Genomic DNA, 13,155 nt, shown 5'->3' on the forward strand with positions numbered 1-13,155 from the left:
CAGGGCCAGGCCAGAGTAGAGTGTGCAGTGTGTCTATGGGGTAAACAGGGTCATCTCTTCGCTGTGTGCTCTGCCTCTGAGGCTGTTGAACACAGAGAGGTATTTCCTGCCTCCTCCGCTGAAGCATGATCTACTGCTCTGTGGCATGTGGAATGGGAGCCGTCTCCACGGCAACGGAAAGCCCTCCCTGCCGCCGGAGCGAGAGAGAGACCCAAAAGGGGGAGGGAGAAAGCAGAGGGGGATGTTGACCCAGAAAGACCAAGCAGTAGCACACACATTGACACACACAAAGATAGTCGTGTGCACACACACACACACACACACACACACACACACACACACACACACACACACACACACACACACACACACACACACACACACACACACACACACACACACACACACACACACACACACACACACACAGCGAGTGATCAAGATTACAATGGAGATAGTTTGCAGACAGGCAGGGACTTACTTATAAGGACAACAGGAGCAGCCCTAAAGATATCAGGGTCGGCCCCACAACCAGAGTCAATAGGATTAACATGGATAATGGATGCGGGCTAACAGTCAGGGGCTAACAGACAAAACCCTATACGTACAGTACAACAGAGACACTCTTTTACGGTACATAATGCATGTATATTACACATAGGCCTACTTATTCATAAAATGGCAGACGACAGCTACTGTGATGATAGGGCCAAATGTGTGAGTTCACATGCTTTAAAAAGACAGAAAAGAAAGAAAAAAGAAGAAGTCGCAGACAAAAGCAAATGGTGGTCATCATTTCTGAAAAGCACACTGACCCCAGAGATCCAGAGAGAGACGTGGATGACAGCTGTTTCACTGAGCTGAACTGGGGCGTCCGTCCGTGAGCCGAGCTGAGCAGCCAGCCTCAAATGACTGGAGCCCTGGCTCACACACTTCCTCTTTCCCTCTACCGTTACCTCTGTGTCTTTCTCTCTACCCCTCTTTATTTAAACACCTATCGCTGTCTCTCTCTCTCTGTTTTCTCTCTCTCTCTTTCTCTTTTCCTCTCTCCCACTCCCCTCTCTCTCCCTTTCGCTCTCTCTATCTCTTCCTCTCTCCCTCCATCGATCCTCTCACTAAAGAAAGCCAGTGCTGTGTAAGTTAGGCAGAACAGAACACAGTGTACTAGCCATGCTTCCCAGAAACACACACACACAATATCCCCCATCCCCCACCCTCTTGACAAGGTCTAGGTGTTGGATTAAATACGTTTTCATTTGTACGACCAAATCTCTATTTTTGATGTAAATGGCATGTTGTAGACACCTTTTTGTTTGGTGATTTCACATTTTTGAGAGACTTACCCCAAACGGCAAACTTCCTGAAAAAACATGAACAAAGGTTCCAAAACCCCCCCCAAATACATCCTTTTAGAAACGACACAGCGCTCAGCATAGTTGGTGCAGGTCTGTTAGTGATGCATTTTTGAACACACGAAATTGTGTCATCCCGAGTTTCAGACGCAACGTTCTATTTCATTTTGATGCGACTCGAGCGACACCTCGTCGTCCATTCTACAGGTAACTGCCATTAACAAAAAGAAACACTTGAGTAAATGAGGGATACAAAGTGTACTGAAAGCATGGCTGCTTCCAAACAGGAAGTTCCAGACACTTGTAGAATCTATGCCGAGGTGCATTGAAGCTGTTCCGGGTCGTGGCGGCCCAACAACCCTATTAAGAATCTATGTTGGTGTTTTGGTAGTTACCTGTAGCAGCAGGCTACACATGTAACGGAACAGCTGGGTAGGGGAAATGGCTCGAGTTGCGCAAAACGGTATATAACATTGTGGATAATGTTCCGAATGACACAATTTCACGTGTACAACATTTAAAAAGACACGCATCACTATACTGGGAGCTTTGCCGTTACCAAAAGGACATATTTGGGTGTTTTTGGAGCCTTTGCTCATGTTTTTGCAGGGCGCCCATACTACACAATGAGGATGAGGAAGGGATTTGCTATTTGGGGTAAGTTTCTCAAGAACAAGTGAAATCACAATAAAGGTGTCTGGAGCAATTTCCATCAAATGTAGTGACTGGCTGTAAAGGTCACTACAATGCCTTATGATGCAGACATGATTTATTGTTTTATTTCCCTGACGTCTCCTTGAGATCTTAACAATTAGACTGCTTTATGTTGTGTTCTGTGTGTACATATGTACCTTATATATGTATATGTACTTGTGTGCATTTCTGTGTGTGTTTTATGCTGTTTTGTGGTGTGGATTTGTTAGTATGTATCTCTATGTAAGTCCTTATGTCTGTTCCTCTCTCTGTAGTTCCTCAAGGCGTGATCCAAAATGGGGCCCGCATCAGGAGCCAGGGTCTGTTTCCTGTCATCCGACCCCTACCCATATGCTCCGTGGGAAGCAGGACCACTGCGATAAGGTCAGTGAAACTGTCAATGATCACTCGGCTGGTTATGATGTAGAATTTGACCTGGGTAATACACACACCTCGACACCAAACTATATTTTTCCACCATTTACATAATCGCACGTCAATTTGTTCATTGTACTCAAAACTGGAACCATCACACAAAGGTGTAGTACAGTGCCTCATGCTCCTATTGAGTTCAGACGCAGGCTTGCATCCTAAATGGCACCCTATTCTCTACATAGTGCACGACTACCCTATGGGCCCTGGTCAAAAGTAGGGCACTATGTAGGGAAAAGGGTGCCATTTGGGAGTCATGGCCCAACCAGGTGTGTTTATACAACCTTCACAATGGTTTATTCCTGTGAACAGCCTTGTGATTCAGAGAAGATTTAGGAACAGGCCTGGACCTGCTCATCCATCATGGTAGCATGGGAGTATGAAGGGACACACACACACACACACACACACACACACACACACACACACACACACACACACACACACACACACACACACACACACACACACACACACACACACACACACACATGCCATGTCATGAATTAAACATCCCCACAGGCAAGGCAGCAGCTCACATAAGGTATGCACTGAATATTTGATCATATAAAAGAGGGTATGTCCTTCCCATGAGAGAGTAATATGCCAACAGACTGTCCTGCTAAAAGAAAACAACGTTTGATCCAAGGGAGGGTGTGGCGTGGGCGGACAGCGTGGGCGGACAGCAGGACTATTTTGGATTTATAGGATGGCGTGGTGCTCTGATCCGCTTTTATGGTATATCAAATGTACTATTGTGACGACACAGTAACTATACAAATATGTGTTTGAAAAATGTCAACCCAAATGTGACTACTTATCAAAGGTATGAGTTTACAAATGCAGTAGCCGCGTGTCTGATGATACTATGGTGCAGCCAAAAGCCTGGCGCACAGGGCTAGACATGCACTACAGTCTGTAGAAACAGTAGACAAGTGTGATGCATGTCAACAGTGACTGTAGCCTGTCCCTTTTGTGAACTGTAAAAGTAGTGCACTGTATAGGGAACAGGGTGCCATTTGGGACGCGTACTAAATGTAGTCTGTTCACATTAAGACTAACTGTAGCCTTCTGATCTCCTGTGTGTCTCTCCAGGTCAGCTCTGGGGGATTACCTGACCCAAGGCAACATCAGCCACCCCTGTGACTCTCCCTCCCCCCCTCCCAGCGACGACCTCCAGGAGGACCACAACTACAGCACCGCCAAATCCCCCAGCATGCCCTGCTCTTCCCAGGGGCCCTCCACGTTAGACGATGACGATGACATCATCGCGGTGGAGGTCGGCGTCCACCGAGAGGTCAAATCGGAACCTCAAGAAGTCCCGCTGGACTCTGCCTCTGTCTCCTTCCTCTCCCAGCATGCCCGGCGACGGGGCCTGCCCTGGACGAAAAACCGCCTACGGGCCCTGGGCGACACGCTGCCGCTGAAAAAGCGCCGTTCAGCAGCAGCAGCGGTGGAGAAGCCACCGTCGGAGAGCGATGACGAGGAGATGAAGGAGGCGGCGGGGTCGTTGCTTCACTTGGCGGGCGTCAGGGCGTGTCTCAACAACATCACTAACCGCGCCGCCAAGGCTGCTCAGAAGGAGAAAGAGCAGAAAGAGGCCCTAAGGAACTAACTAAGGCCTACACATCTGGTCTACACACCAACCACCAAGACCTAGAAACTAATAGCTAAGACACACTGCAAAGACCAGCGTTGAAAAGCAGCGGGTGGCCGCAGAGTGTTGCAGGGTGTGTTAGCCAACACTTGCTGGGTGTGGACGAACGGTGGAGATTCAACATGTAGAATTGTCGGGAATGAACAGAAAACGACAGCAGATATTCTGGTCAGAGGCGATAGGCTGGCCACCCGCTGCTTTTAACAGTTGGTTCTCACGGTGTATTTTGTTTCTAATGCCTGATTCCCACTATAGGGCCGACCCTAACTGTAGCCTATACTGTGCTGGCTCGGATATATTCTTTTCAGATTTTGCTTTCCAGCATGGTTCCAGCAGCAACTATGGTGGATGCGTAATCAGGCCAGCCCAGTACAGCTCGGTTTGGCAGTAGTGTGAAAAGGGTATATGGCCAGGCCTGAGCGCAGAGAGACCTACAGTAGGACTACACACCAGGTCTACACACCGACCAACCAACCACCAACAGGCCAAGAGATAACGTTATTAAGCATTAGTCTCAATAGACACTACTCCATCTCTCTCTCTCTCTCTCTCTCTCTCTCTTTAACCTTTAACCTCTATCTCTCCTCCAGGGGCATTAGGAGAATCCTACTTATTTATGGCAATATCAAAAATCTGTTTTTACTAAACGTTTCCTGTGTGTTTCAACACTAACTCTGATGGGTAATTGATTCTCACGTGTCTCTGTTGATGTTTTTATGTTGTGTAAAGGGGATGCAAGCCATAGAAAAACACATTTTTTTTGTCACTAATTAGGGAAATACATGCGGGAAAGAAATAGAACCATCGAGGAGAACAGCTGAGCGTTTTGTGTCATCTGTAACTTGTCAGAAGTGTATCTGTGAATTTGTAGCAATCTTCCAGTAATGTAAGCCAGGAAGTTGAGCCAATGATACTAACAGATTGAAAACTGTTCAAACTTGCTGCTCACACACACGTCATCCTACGCCCATGAGCACAACATGTAAGACTGTGCCAAAGACGAGCGACCGGGTTGCTTCAATGTAGCCAATCTGACAGCTTACAAAGACAAAAACATAAAAGGCATAGCAACATCAGAAGACCTGTAGAGAAGAGATAGGAGAACACCGTAAATGTCTCAATAATTGTCAAATCCATTCTTAAAGAATCATGCTCTTATTTCCATTCATTACGGTGATTTCTATCACCAATAGTAAAAGCATCATTGAGAATGGGCATGATTCCATTAAGATCACTCCTTAGTATTTAAGCATAGTTAGAACTATACTGTTAATCTACTGTTCAGTTTTTTGGTGCCATGGTGATGACTTAGTGCTGGGTCAGAGGCAATATACTGTATCTCATCTATCTTGTTCTTGTTTGTCAGCTGCGTTTGAAATGTCCTCCTATTTCCTTTTTAGTGCACTATTTTTGACCAGAACCTCATGGATCTGGCCAAAAGTAGTGTGCTATGGGTTGATGGGCTCTGGACAAAAGGAGAGCACTATATTGGGAATAGGGTGCAATTTCAGACATACAGTAACCTAGACGTCCCTGAAACTCTTCCAGTATTCCTCTTCCACAACGTGAACGCCAGTTTAAATATAACCCTACGACACCTGCCTATCATTTTTACAGACTCAGAAAACTATATACATAAACTGTGGATTCGTTGTTGTTTCTTGCAATTCTGTTTGTATTGCTTCTCCTTCTTCCTCTACCCTCATAAAAGTATAAGCAATTTGTCCAGTCTGGACAACACTGTAAAAAGGTTAGAAAATATTTTATTTTTCCTTTCTTAATTGAAGCAATTTGACCTGCAGGACTTTCTCAGTTATATTGCATGGGTGCTTGTAAATAAGATGCAAAAGTAAATCTTTTTTTATTCAAAGATCATGTAAGATAAACAATGTATTTAGCATGAAGCATGACTTATTTTCATATAAACTTAGATCCTAGAAGAGAAAACAAAGGTTTTGCCACCAATTCTTATACACTCAATTTTATTTAATTTTATTTTGATTTTTAAAAAAAATGTATTGATATTGTATTTCTTCAGATGAGCGGGCTTTTAATGACATATCTTCTTCAGGGAGACATTTTATGGGGAAATCACTCTGCAATTATGAGGCCCGGCTACTCTGGGCTTTAAGTACAACAGACATGGGTTCAAAAACTATTTGAAATGATTTCAAATAATTGAATATGTGCTTAATTGAGCTTGCCTGTTGCAATGCAACCAATAGTAAAGTCCCAAAAGTGCAAACCCCACCCACCTGGCACCCCATCCAGGCTAAAGCAAACTGTAAAATTATTTGAAAGGTTTCAAGTAGTATTTGAACCCAGTCTGTTAGCTCTACGGCTAGATGGATCAACTGAAAAGCCTCTACTATGGCCTTCAGTCTTCTTCTGCCTCTTAAACAATAAATGTGTCAGTGTTCTAGTGTTGTTCAGAATATATCAATAGTGTGTGAGTGTGTGTGTGTCCAACAACCATACACCCTTTAACATTGTGCCTGCCCTCCAGACTTAATTGTATTCCGATGTCTTTAGCTGACATGTTTTCATATTGAACAGCACATATTTCTTTATTTCTGAAAGTGTTTTCTCTCATTTTGTTCTGTAAATGTGTTACCATTGGGTCCTAGTTTTCTCCTCCCTGGCAGACACTTCCCTGTAAATGGACGGAGCATTATGGACCTGTTTGACATGGAATTTAGAATTTGTCAGAATGCTCCACCTTTTTAACTGGCTCCAACTAGCACAGCCAAACCTTTTGTTGAAGGTTACCCTACCATGAACTGACTGAGGATGTATGTACATAGAGTGGAGTTACTGTACATGATGAACACGTTTCTGTACAAACAGCAGAGGTAATTAGGGGTTAGAAAGAGGTTGTGTGCAGACAGTAGGGAGAGGCAGAGTCAGAGAGATCCAGACTCTGGTTTGGGTTTATGGGAAAGACTGAGAGTGACAGACAGCTAGACTGGGAGTTAGACAAGCAAATGACAGCAGAGTTCCATTGTCATAGTATTCTATCAACTTTGATACGGAAACACGGACTATTCTATTCAATTCAATGTGTTTCTTCTATCAATGTTGACATGAAATAGACTCACTCCCCGTATACCTCACTGCCATCTCCACTTCCTCTCTTGACACTAGAGAAGTGTTATTGTGTTACAGGTCAAGCCCTCTGTGTTATTTGCAGTAGGAAGTCAGTGAACTGGTGACTAATAGTAGAGTCTGCTGTGGCAAGTCAAGGAGAATGTGTTGCTTAAGTAACCACCATCTCCTCCAGTGACTCACATGGTGAATGTGTCCCAAATGGCACTACTTTTGACCAGAGCTAATAGGGCTCTGTTCAAAAGTTGTGCACTATATAGGGAATAGGGAATAGGATGCCATTTCGGACACTTCCAGTGACATGCAGGGAAGGAAGGTGAAGTTATGACCATATAAGGGTCTGCTTGACAAATAGGACGATCCCGGGAAATAGGACTGAGTAATTTAATGCAAAGGGAAGGAAAAGAAGAAACTTTATCACTGCCTGAAAAGCCCTCGAATGAGAAACAAATGTGCTTATTTTATTTGAACTAAAACCTGCCAAACTAAACCGTGCTCAAAGTGTGCATCCCAAATAGCAACTCATTCCCTATATAGTGCACTTTTCTTTCAAAAGTGGTGCATTACAAAGAGAATAGGCTGCCATTTGGGAGTCGCCCAAGGCAAGCCTGCCAGCCAGTCTGCCATTTTGTTTTCTATTAACGTTTTTTTTGTTGTTGTGTTTGTTTACTCTGACAAGACGTTACAATACTGCCACGTTAATGACTATTTGAGAAGGGTCAGAAAGCCATAGAATAGAGAGGTCAAACGCAAACAACTATGTTGCTCTATGAGAAGAATCGATGTAATGCAGAGTGCACCCAGCGTGGTTGGTTTTCCAATGAATGTTTGATTATTTCCTTGTTGTGCAATTACATTTCCAAAGAACGATTTCAAACGATTTCAGCGATTTCATTCATGTAAATATCACGTTGTTCAATACCGTGGCAAAAAAAAAAGTAGAAATGTTGTTTTTTTCTTTTCAATTTTTCTGAAACCTTCAATAATGTTTATGTGGTGTATTGTCTTCCAGTTGCAATGATTAAAGTTGACCTGAACTCAACTCCTGTGCTTGAAAGAGACCATGTCATAATTACATTCAGTTGAATTGAATTGGGTAAAAAACATTACCACGTTGTATTCCCAGAGGACAGCGCTTAAAAAGTAGTAGTTAAAGCACTTGGCCCTCGATAGTAAAAACAAGTCAAATATCTAATGGTTAGGAGACGAGACAAAGATTACAAAACAACAACATTACATTCATATTAGTGAAGAAAACTGTCACCATCCATTGCACCTCATCCCTAATCTTAAAAATATAACCAAACCAACAGTAGCAATAAGAATGTAATATCCATGTTATTCACATTACATTTACATTTAAGTCATTTAGCAGACGCTCTTATCCAGAGCGACCAACTCAAATCAGCCCACACAGACCAACTAAACACTAAACATATTCTCTGTTACAGAAGTGCGTCAGAAAAGCAAGTAAATGCTTCAAAGCTCGGTTGAACCCTTCACATAAGTAAATTGCTCATTAGGTTATTGAGACCAGTGCCTGTGATTGGCTCTGAAGACCGGCCCCTGTTATTGACCTCATATGTTCACATTAACAAGGCTCAGAACATAGCAAGACTTTTCTCAACCTGTTACTTAACTATTCATTCACTTCCTGTAATCATAAAAGTCCAATACTTTTGATTAAGTCTCAGTTGATTAAGGGCTATAGCTCCTTCTTGTCACTCAGTCAATCTGATGGTTGCCATAATGGAGCCATGTGGCAGAGGGAAGGAAGGCCATTCATAATTAAAGCCAAAGACTACAGGCTTTAATCACCAGCCACCGCCTCCCCGCGCAGCACAGCGCAGCACAGCACAGCGAGCCACATATCCCTCCACCATGCGCTACAACTGCATGGAGCCAGTCTCTGTTGCTATGCAACTGCAGCAAAGAAAGTGCAAGTATATTTCTGTACATCTTTAAGGGGCATCTTTCCACTGACCCAGTTGCCTGAGGCAAAACAAAAAGTGTCTAAACACGCCATTATGTCTGTCTGCTATGTTTGAGTTCTTTTGGAAGTTGTCCGTCACCACTTTCACAAGGGCCGTTTTTTGAAATGTCAGTAGTTCATCTTCAAGACTTTGCCTGTGTAACGTGACACGTATGAGCAGTAAATATTAAAAGTAATATCCACAAATGTGAGGGCTCTTTACCCACCGAAACAGATGAAATAAATGAAGACGTGGTATTCGGGGGCCAGTCTTGTAGGAGAGGAGAATATGTGTGCAGTGTGAGGTGGGGTGAGTCAGACACAGATGTACTGTCACATCCGCTGATTACAACAGGTGTAGACTTTATCTTGAAATGCTGACTTATGAGCCTTTAACCAACAACGCAGAGTTAAAAAGTAAGTCCAAAAAATATATATAAGATAGTAACACGATAAATAACATTAACGAGGCTTATATAAAAGAGCACCGGTAACGAGTCAATGTGCAGGTGTACAAGGTAGTTGAGGTAATTCCAGTATGTACATGTAGGTAGGGGTAAAAGTGACTAGGCAATCAGGATAGATAATAAAACAGAATAGCAGTAGCGTATGTGTGAAAGTCAAATCAAATCAAAATGTATTTGTCACATGCGCCAAATACAACAGGTGTAGATCTTACGGTGAAAAGCTTACTGACAAGCCCTTAACCAACAATGCGGTTTTAAGAAAAATGCGAATAGTAGCTATTCAGGAGTCTTATGGCTTGAGGGTAGAAGCTGTTGAAAAGCCTTTTGGACCTAGACTTGGTGCTCCGGTACCGCTTGCCGTGCGGTAGCAGAGAGAACAGTCTATGGCTTGGGAATGAAAGTGTGTGTATGTTTGTGTGTTTGTGGCGTCAATACGCATGTGTGGTTTGTGAGCCTATGTAATGTAATGTGTGTGTGTGTGTGTGTGTGTGTGTGTGTGTGTGTGTGTGTGTGTGTGTGTGTGTGTGTGTGTGTGTGTGTGTGTGTGTGTGTGTGTGTGTGTGTGTGTGTGTGTGTGTGTGTGTGTGTGTGTGTGTGTGTGTGTGTGTGTGTGTGTGTGTGTTGGAGTGTCAGTGTAAGTAGTTGTGAGTGTGTGGGTATCGTCCACTGAGTGTGCATAGAGGCAGTGTAAGTGAGTAAGTGCAACAAAGGATCAATACAAACACTAATAGTCCGGGTGGCCTTTTGAACAATTGTTCAGCAGTCTTATGCTTTGGGGGTAGAAGCTGTTCAGGTGCCTTTTGGTCCCAGACTTGGCGCACCGGTAATGCTTGCCGTGCCTTTCCAGAGTGAACAGTCTATGGCTTGGGTGGCTGAGGTCTTTGACAATTTTCCGGCCTTCTGACACCGCCTGGTATAGAGGTCCTGGGCGGCAGGGAGCTCGGCCCAAGTGATTTACTGGGCTGTCCGCACCACCCTCTGAAGGACAGGCTCATGGTAATGGCTGGAACAGAATTGGTGGAATGGTATAAAATATGATTCATTCCAAATGCTCCGTTCCAGCCATTATTATGAGCCCGTCCTCTCCAGGCAGCCTCCTGTGGAGTCAGGGTGCAGTATAAGTAATATAACTGCATTATGCTGCAAAAACTGCACCCAGAACAACGCATCGTTTTCACTGCGTCCAAAATACCACCGTTGACTGCAATTACTGCACTTTTACCACCGTTGACTGCAGTTACTGCACTTTTACCACCGTTGACTGCAATTACTGCACTTTTACCACCGTTGACTGCAGTTACTGCACTTTTACCACCGTTGACTGCAGTTACTGCACTTTTACCACCGTTGACTGCAGTTACTGCACTTTTACCACCGTTGACTGCAGTTACTGCACTTTTACCACCGTTGACTGCAGTTACTGCACTTTTACCACCGTTGACTGCAGTTACTGCACTTTTACCACCGTTGACTGCAGTTACTGCACTTTTACCACCGTTGACTGCAGTTACTGCACTTTTACCACCGTTGACTGCAATTACTGCACTTTTACCACCGTTGACTGCAGTTACTGCACTTTTACCACCGTTGACTGCAGTTACTGCACTTTTACCACCGTTGACTGCAGTTACTGCACTTTTACCACCGTTGACTGCAGTTACTGCACTTTTACCACCGTTGACTGCAGTTACTGCACTTTTACCACCGTTGACTGCAGTTACTGCACTTTTACCACCGTTTATTGCCGTTTCTTTTTTTGTTCAGAGTTCTGCTCTTCATGGTCCAGATCATCCAGATTTACTAAATGTCAATTGAGACACGTTTCCATGGAGACTGTAGAAAGTAGAGTTAAGGCTCTTTGTTAGCCTGCATTCATTCCATGGCGTTATGCTTTTGGAGAATTTCCCCCCCACAAGAAGAGCAGGGGTTATTGTTATATGCCAGGGGTGGGAAAACTATGCCACGCAAGCCGGATCCGGCCTGCAAACCCCTTCAATCTGGCCCGTGGGAGGTTTGGACCAGCCTGAGGCAGTTTTTTGGGGGAAAATTATTATTTGGGGATAATTAAACACTCCAGGTCAATCCTGAACGTCTACATAAAGTATGTAGAAAAATATTATGTAGAAATGATGAAGGACCTATATATTTTAACTTCCCTTTATCTGGCCTGCAAATAGATTTTGATAAATTAAATCTAATCTGTGCCGCCCTCCATTAAATTTCAAAATCCCGATGTGGCCCTTTACACAAAATATTTGTCCAACCCTGTTATAGGCTGTACGAAACAATGGACAAATCTTTCCTGAAGTGGACATAAATTTGCCATTTTGACTTAAATTGCACATCTTTTATGATAAAGTATCTTCTCATATTGCTTAAATTGATTGGGATGTGGGTCATTATAGGGATTGGAAACTGATTTTCTGTTTTTTGTTGTGGTGTGTGATCACTCTCTAGTGGTGTAATGGAGTTACTACATCCAATGGCTCCTGAATCTGTCATTCGACTCCACTTGGGCAGAGACGAAGAGGCAAAGCGATAAGCCAACTGGCTGACGATACTACACGGTAGTCAGATTCCGGTATCGATCAATTTGATATAATAATTTTCCAAAGCATCTGATCTGTTTCTTAACATGAATAAATGCCAACTCATGGCTGTCAAAGATTGTGTGACACCCTCATATTCAGTGGCGACCAGTCTTTCAGGGCAGGTGTGGCTCGTTTAGCAAAAAAAAATGCCATTAATATGTATAACATATCAGTTTGCAAACAATGTAAAAAATAATAATAATAATAATAATTGAATTAATAAAGCCGGAAACAAACATGGTCTCTTTTTTGCTTTCTTGAGTAAGGCAGCTCCAAAATGCAGGTGTTTCAGCCTAGCTCAGTGCTTTCTGTGGTGGTGGGGCAGCCAGCAGAGAATACAGAGCTTAGGGGTTGGTCATGTTCTTTAGTTGCGTCATGATTGGCTCAGTGTTCTGTCACTCATGGGGTCACTGCAAAATCTACGGAAGGGCTCAAAAATTCAAGCCGCTTGAGTGCTGCTATGGATTTACATTAGAAGTGCCCATCCAAGAAGACTCAAGATCTTTTGCCACAGATAAAATTATGTAAAATCATGTTATATCTACTGTAGCTTTGATTGGACTGTCATATCATACTTTCAAAATCTTAGCTAGCAATATAGACAAGGAGTCGTCATCATGAATCAAGTCGACAATCTACTGGCAAATACTTTTTAATCCTTGTCATATGAAGATAAATGATATATAAAACGTATCAGTGCTCATCGGCCATTGGACATTACACAAGTTGGAAATCCCCAAATTCAACAATGAGTGGTTTGGAAGGAATCAGTGGCAAACTGCAAGCATTGCAAAATAATCACTAGCCTGCTATTCAGTGGAGTGGGTTCGTGGTCCAAGTCTGGGTTTAAGGGTATTTTTTTCCAAGCTTATAAGGATAAACATTC

At 43.4% G+C, this 13,155-nt stretch overlaps 1 protein-coding gene across 2 annotated transcripts in view; it reads left to right on the forward strand.

Annotated features, from left to right (window-relative positions):
* ches1 (checkpoint suppressor 1) overlaps positions 1 to 8,281 on the forward strand; it is a 57,794-nt gene extending 49,513 nt beyond the window's left edge. For both annotated transcript variants that reach the window (XM_046332265.1, XM_046332266.1), the window contains exons 5-6: positions 2,321 to 2,429; positions 3,573 to 8,281. In XM_046332265.1, the coding sequence (XP_046188221.1) occupies positions 2,321 to 2,429; positions 3,573 to 4,092 (629 nt within the window). In that variant the 3' untranslated portion in view covers positions 4,093 to 8,281. The remainder of the gene's footprint in view (positions 1 to 2,320; positions 2,430 to 3,572) is intronic.
* Positions 8,282 to 13,155: the final 4,874 nt, after the last annotated feature.

Source organism: Oncorhynchus gorbuscha, unplaced genomic scaffold (assembly GCF_021184085.1).
Source record: "Oncorhynchus gorbuscha isolate QuinsamMale2020 ecotype Even-year unplaced genomic scaffold, OgorEven_v1.0 Un_scaffold_12:::fragment_2:::debris, whole genome shotgun sequence".
Taxonomy (NCBI): domain Eukaryota; kingdom Metazoa; phylum Chordata; class Actinopteri; order Salmoniformes; family Salmonidae; genus Oncorhynchus; species Oncorhynchus gorbuscha.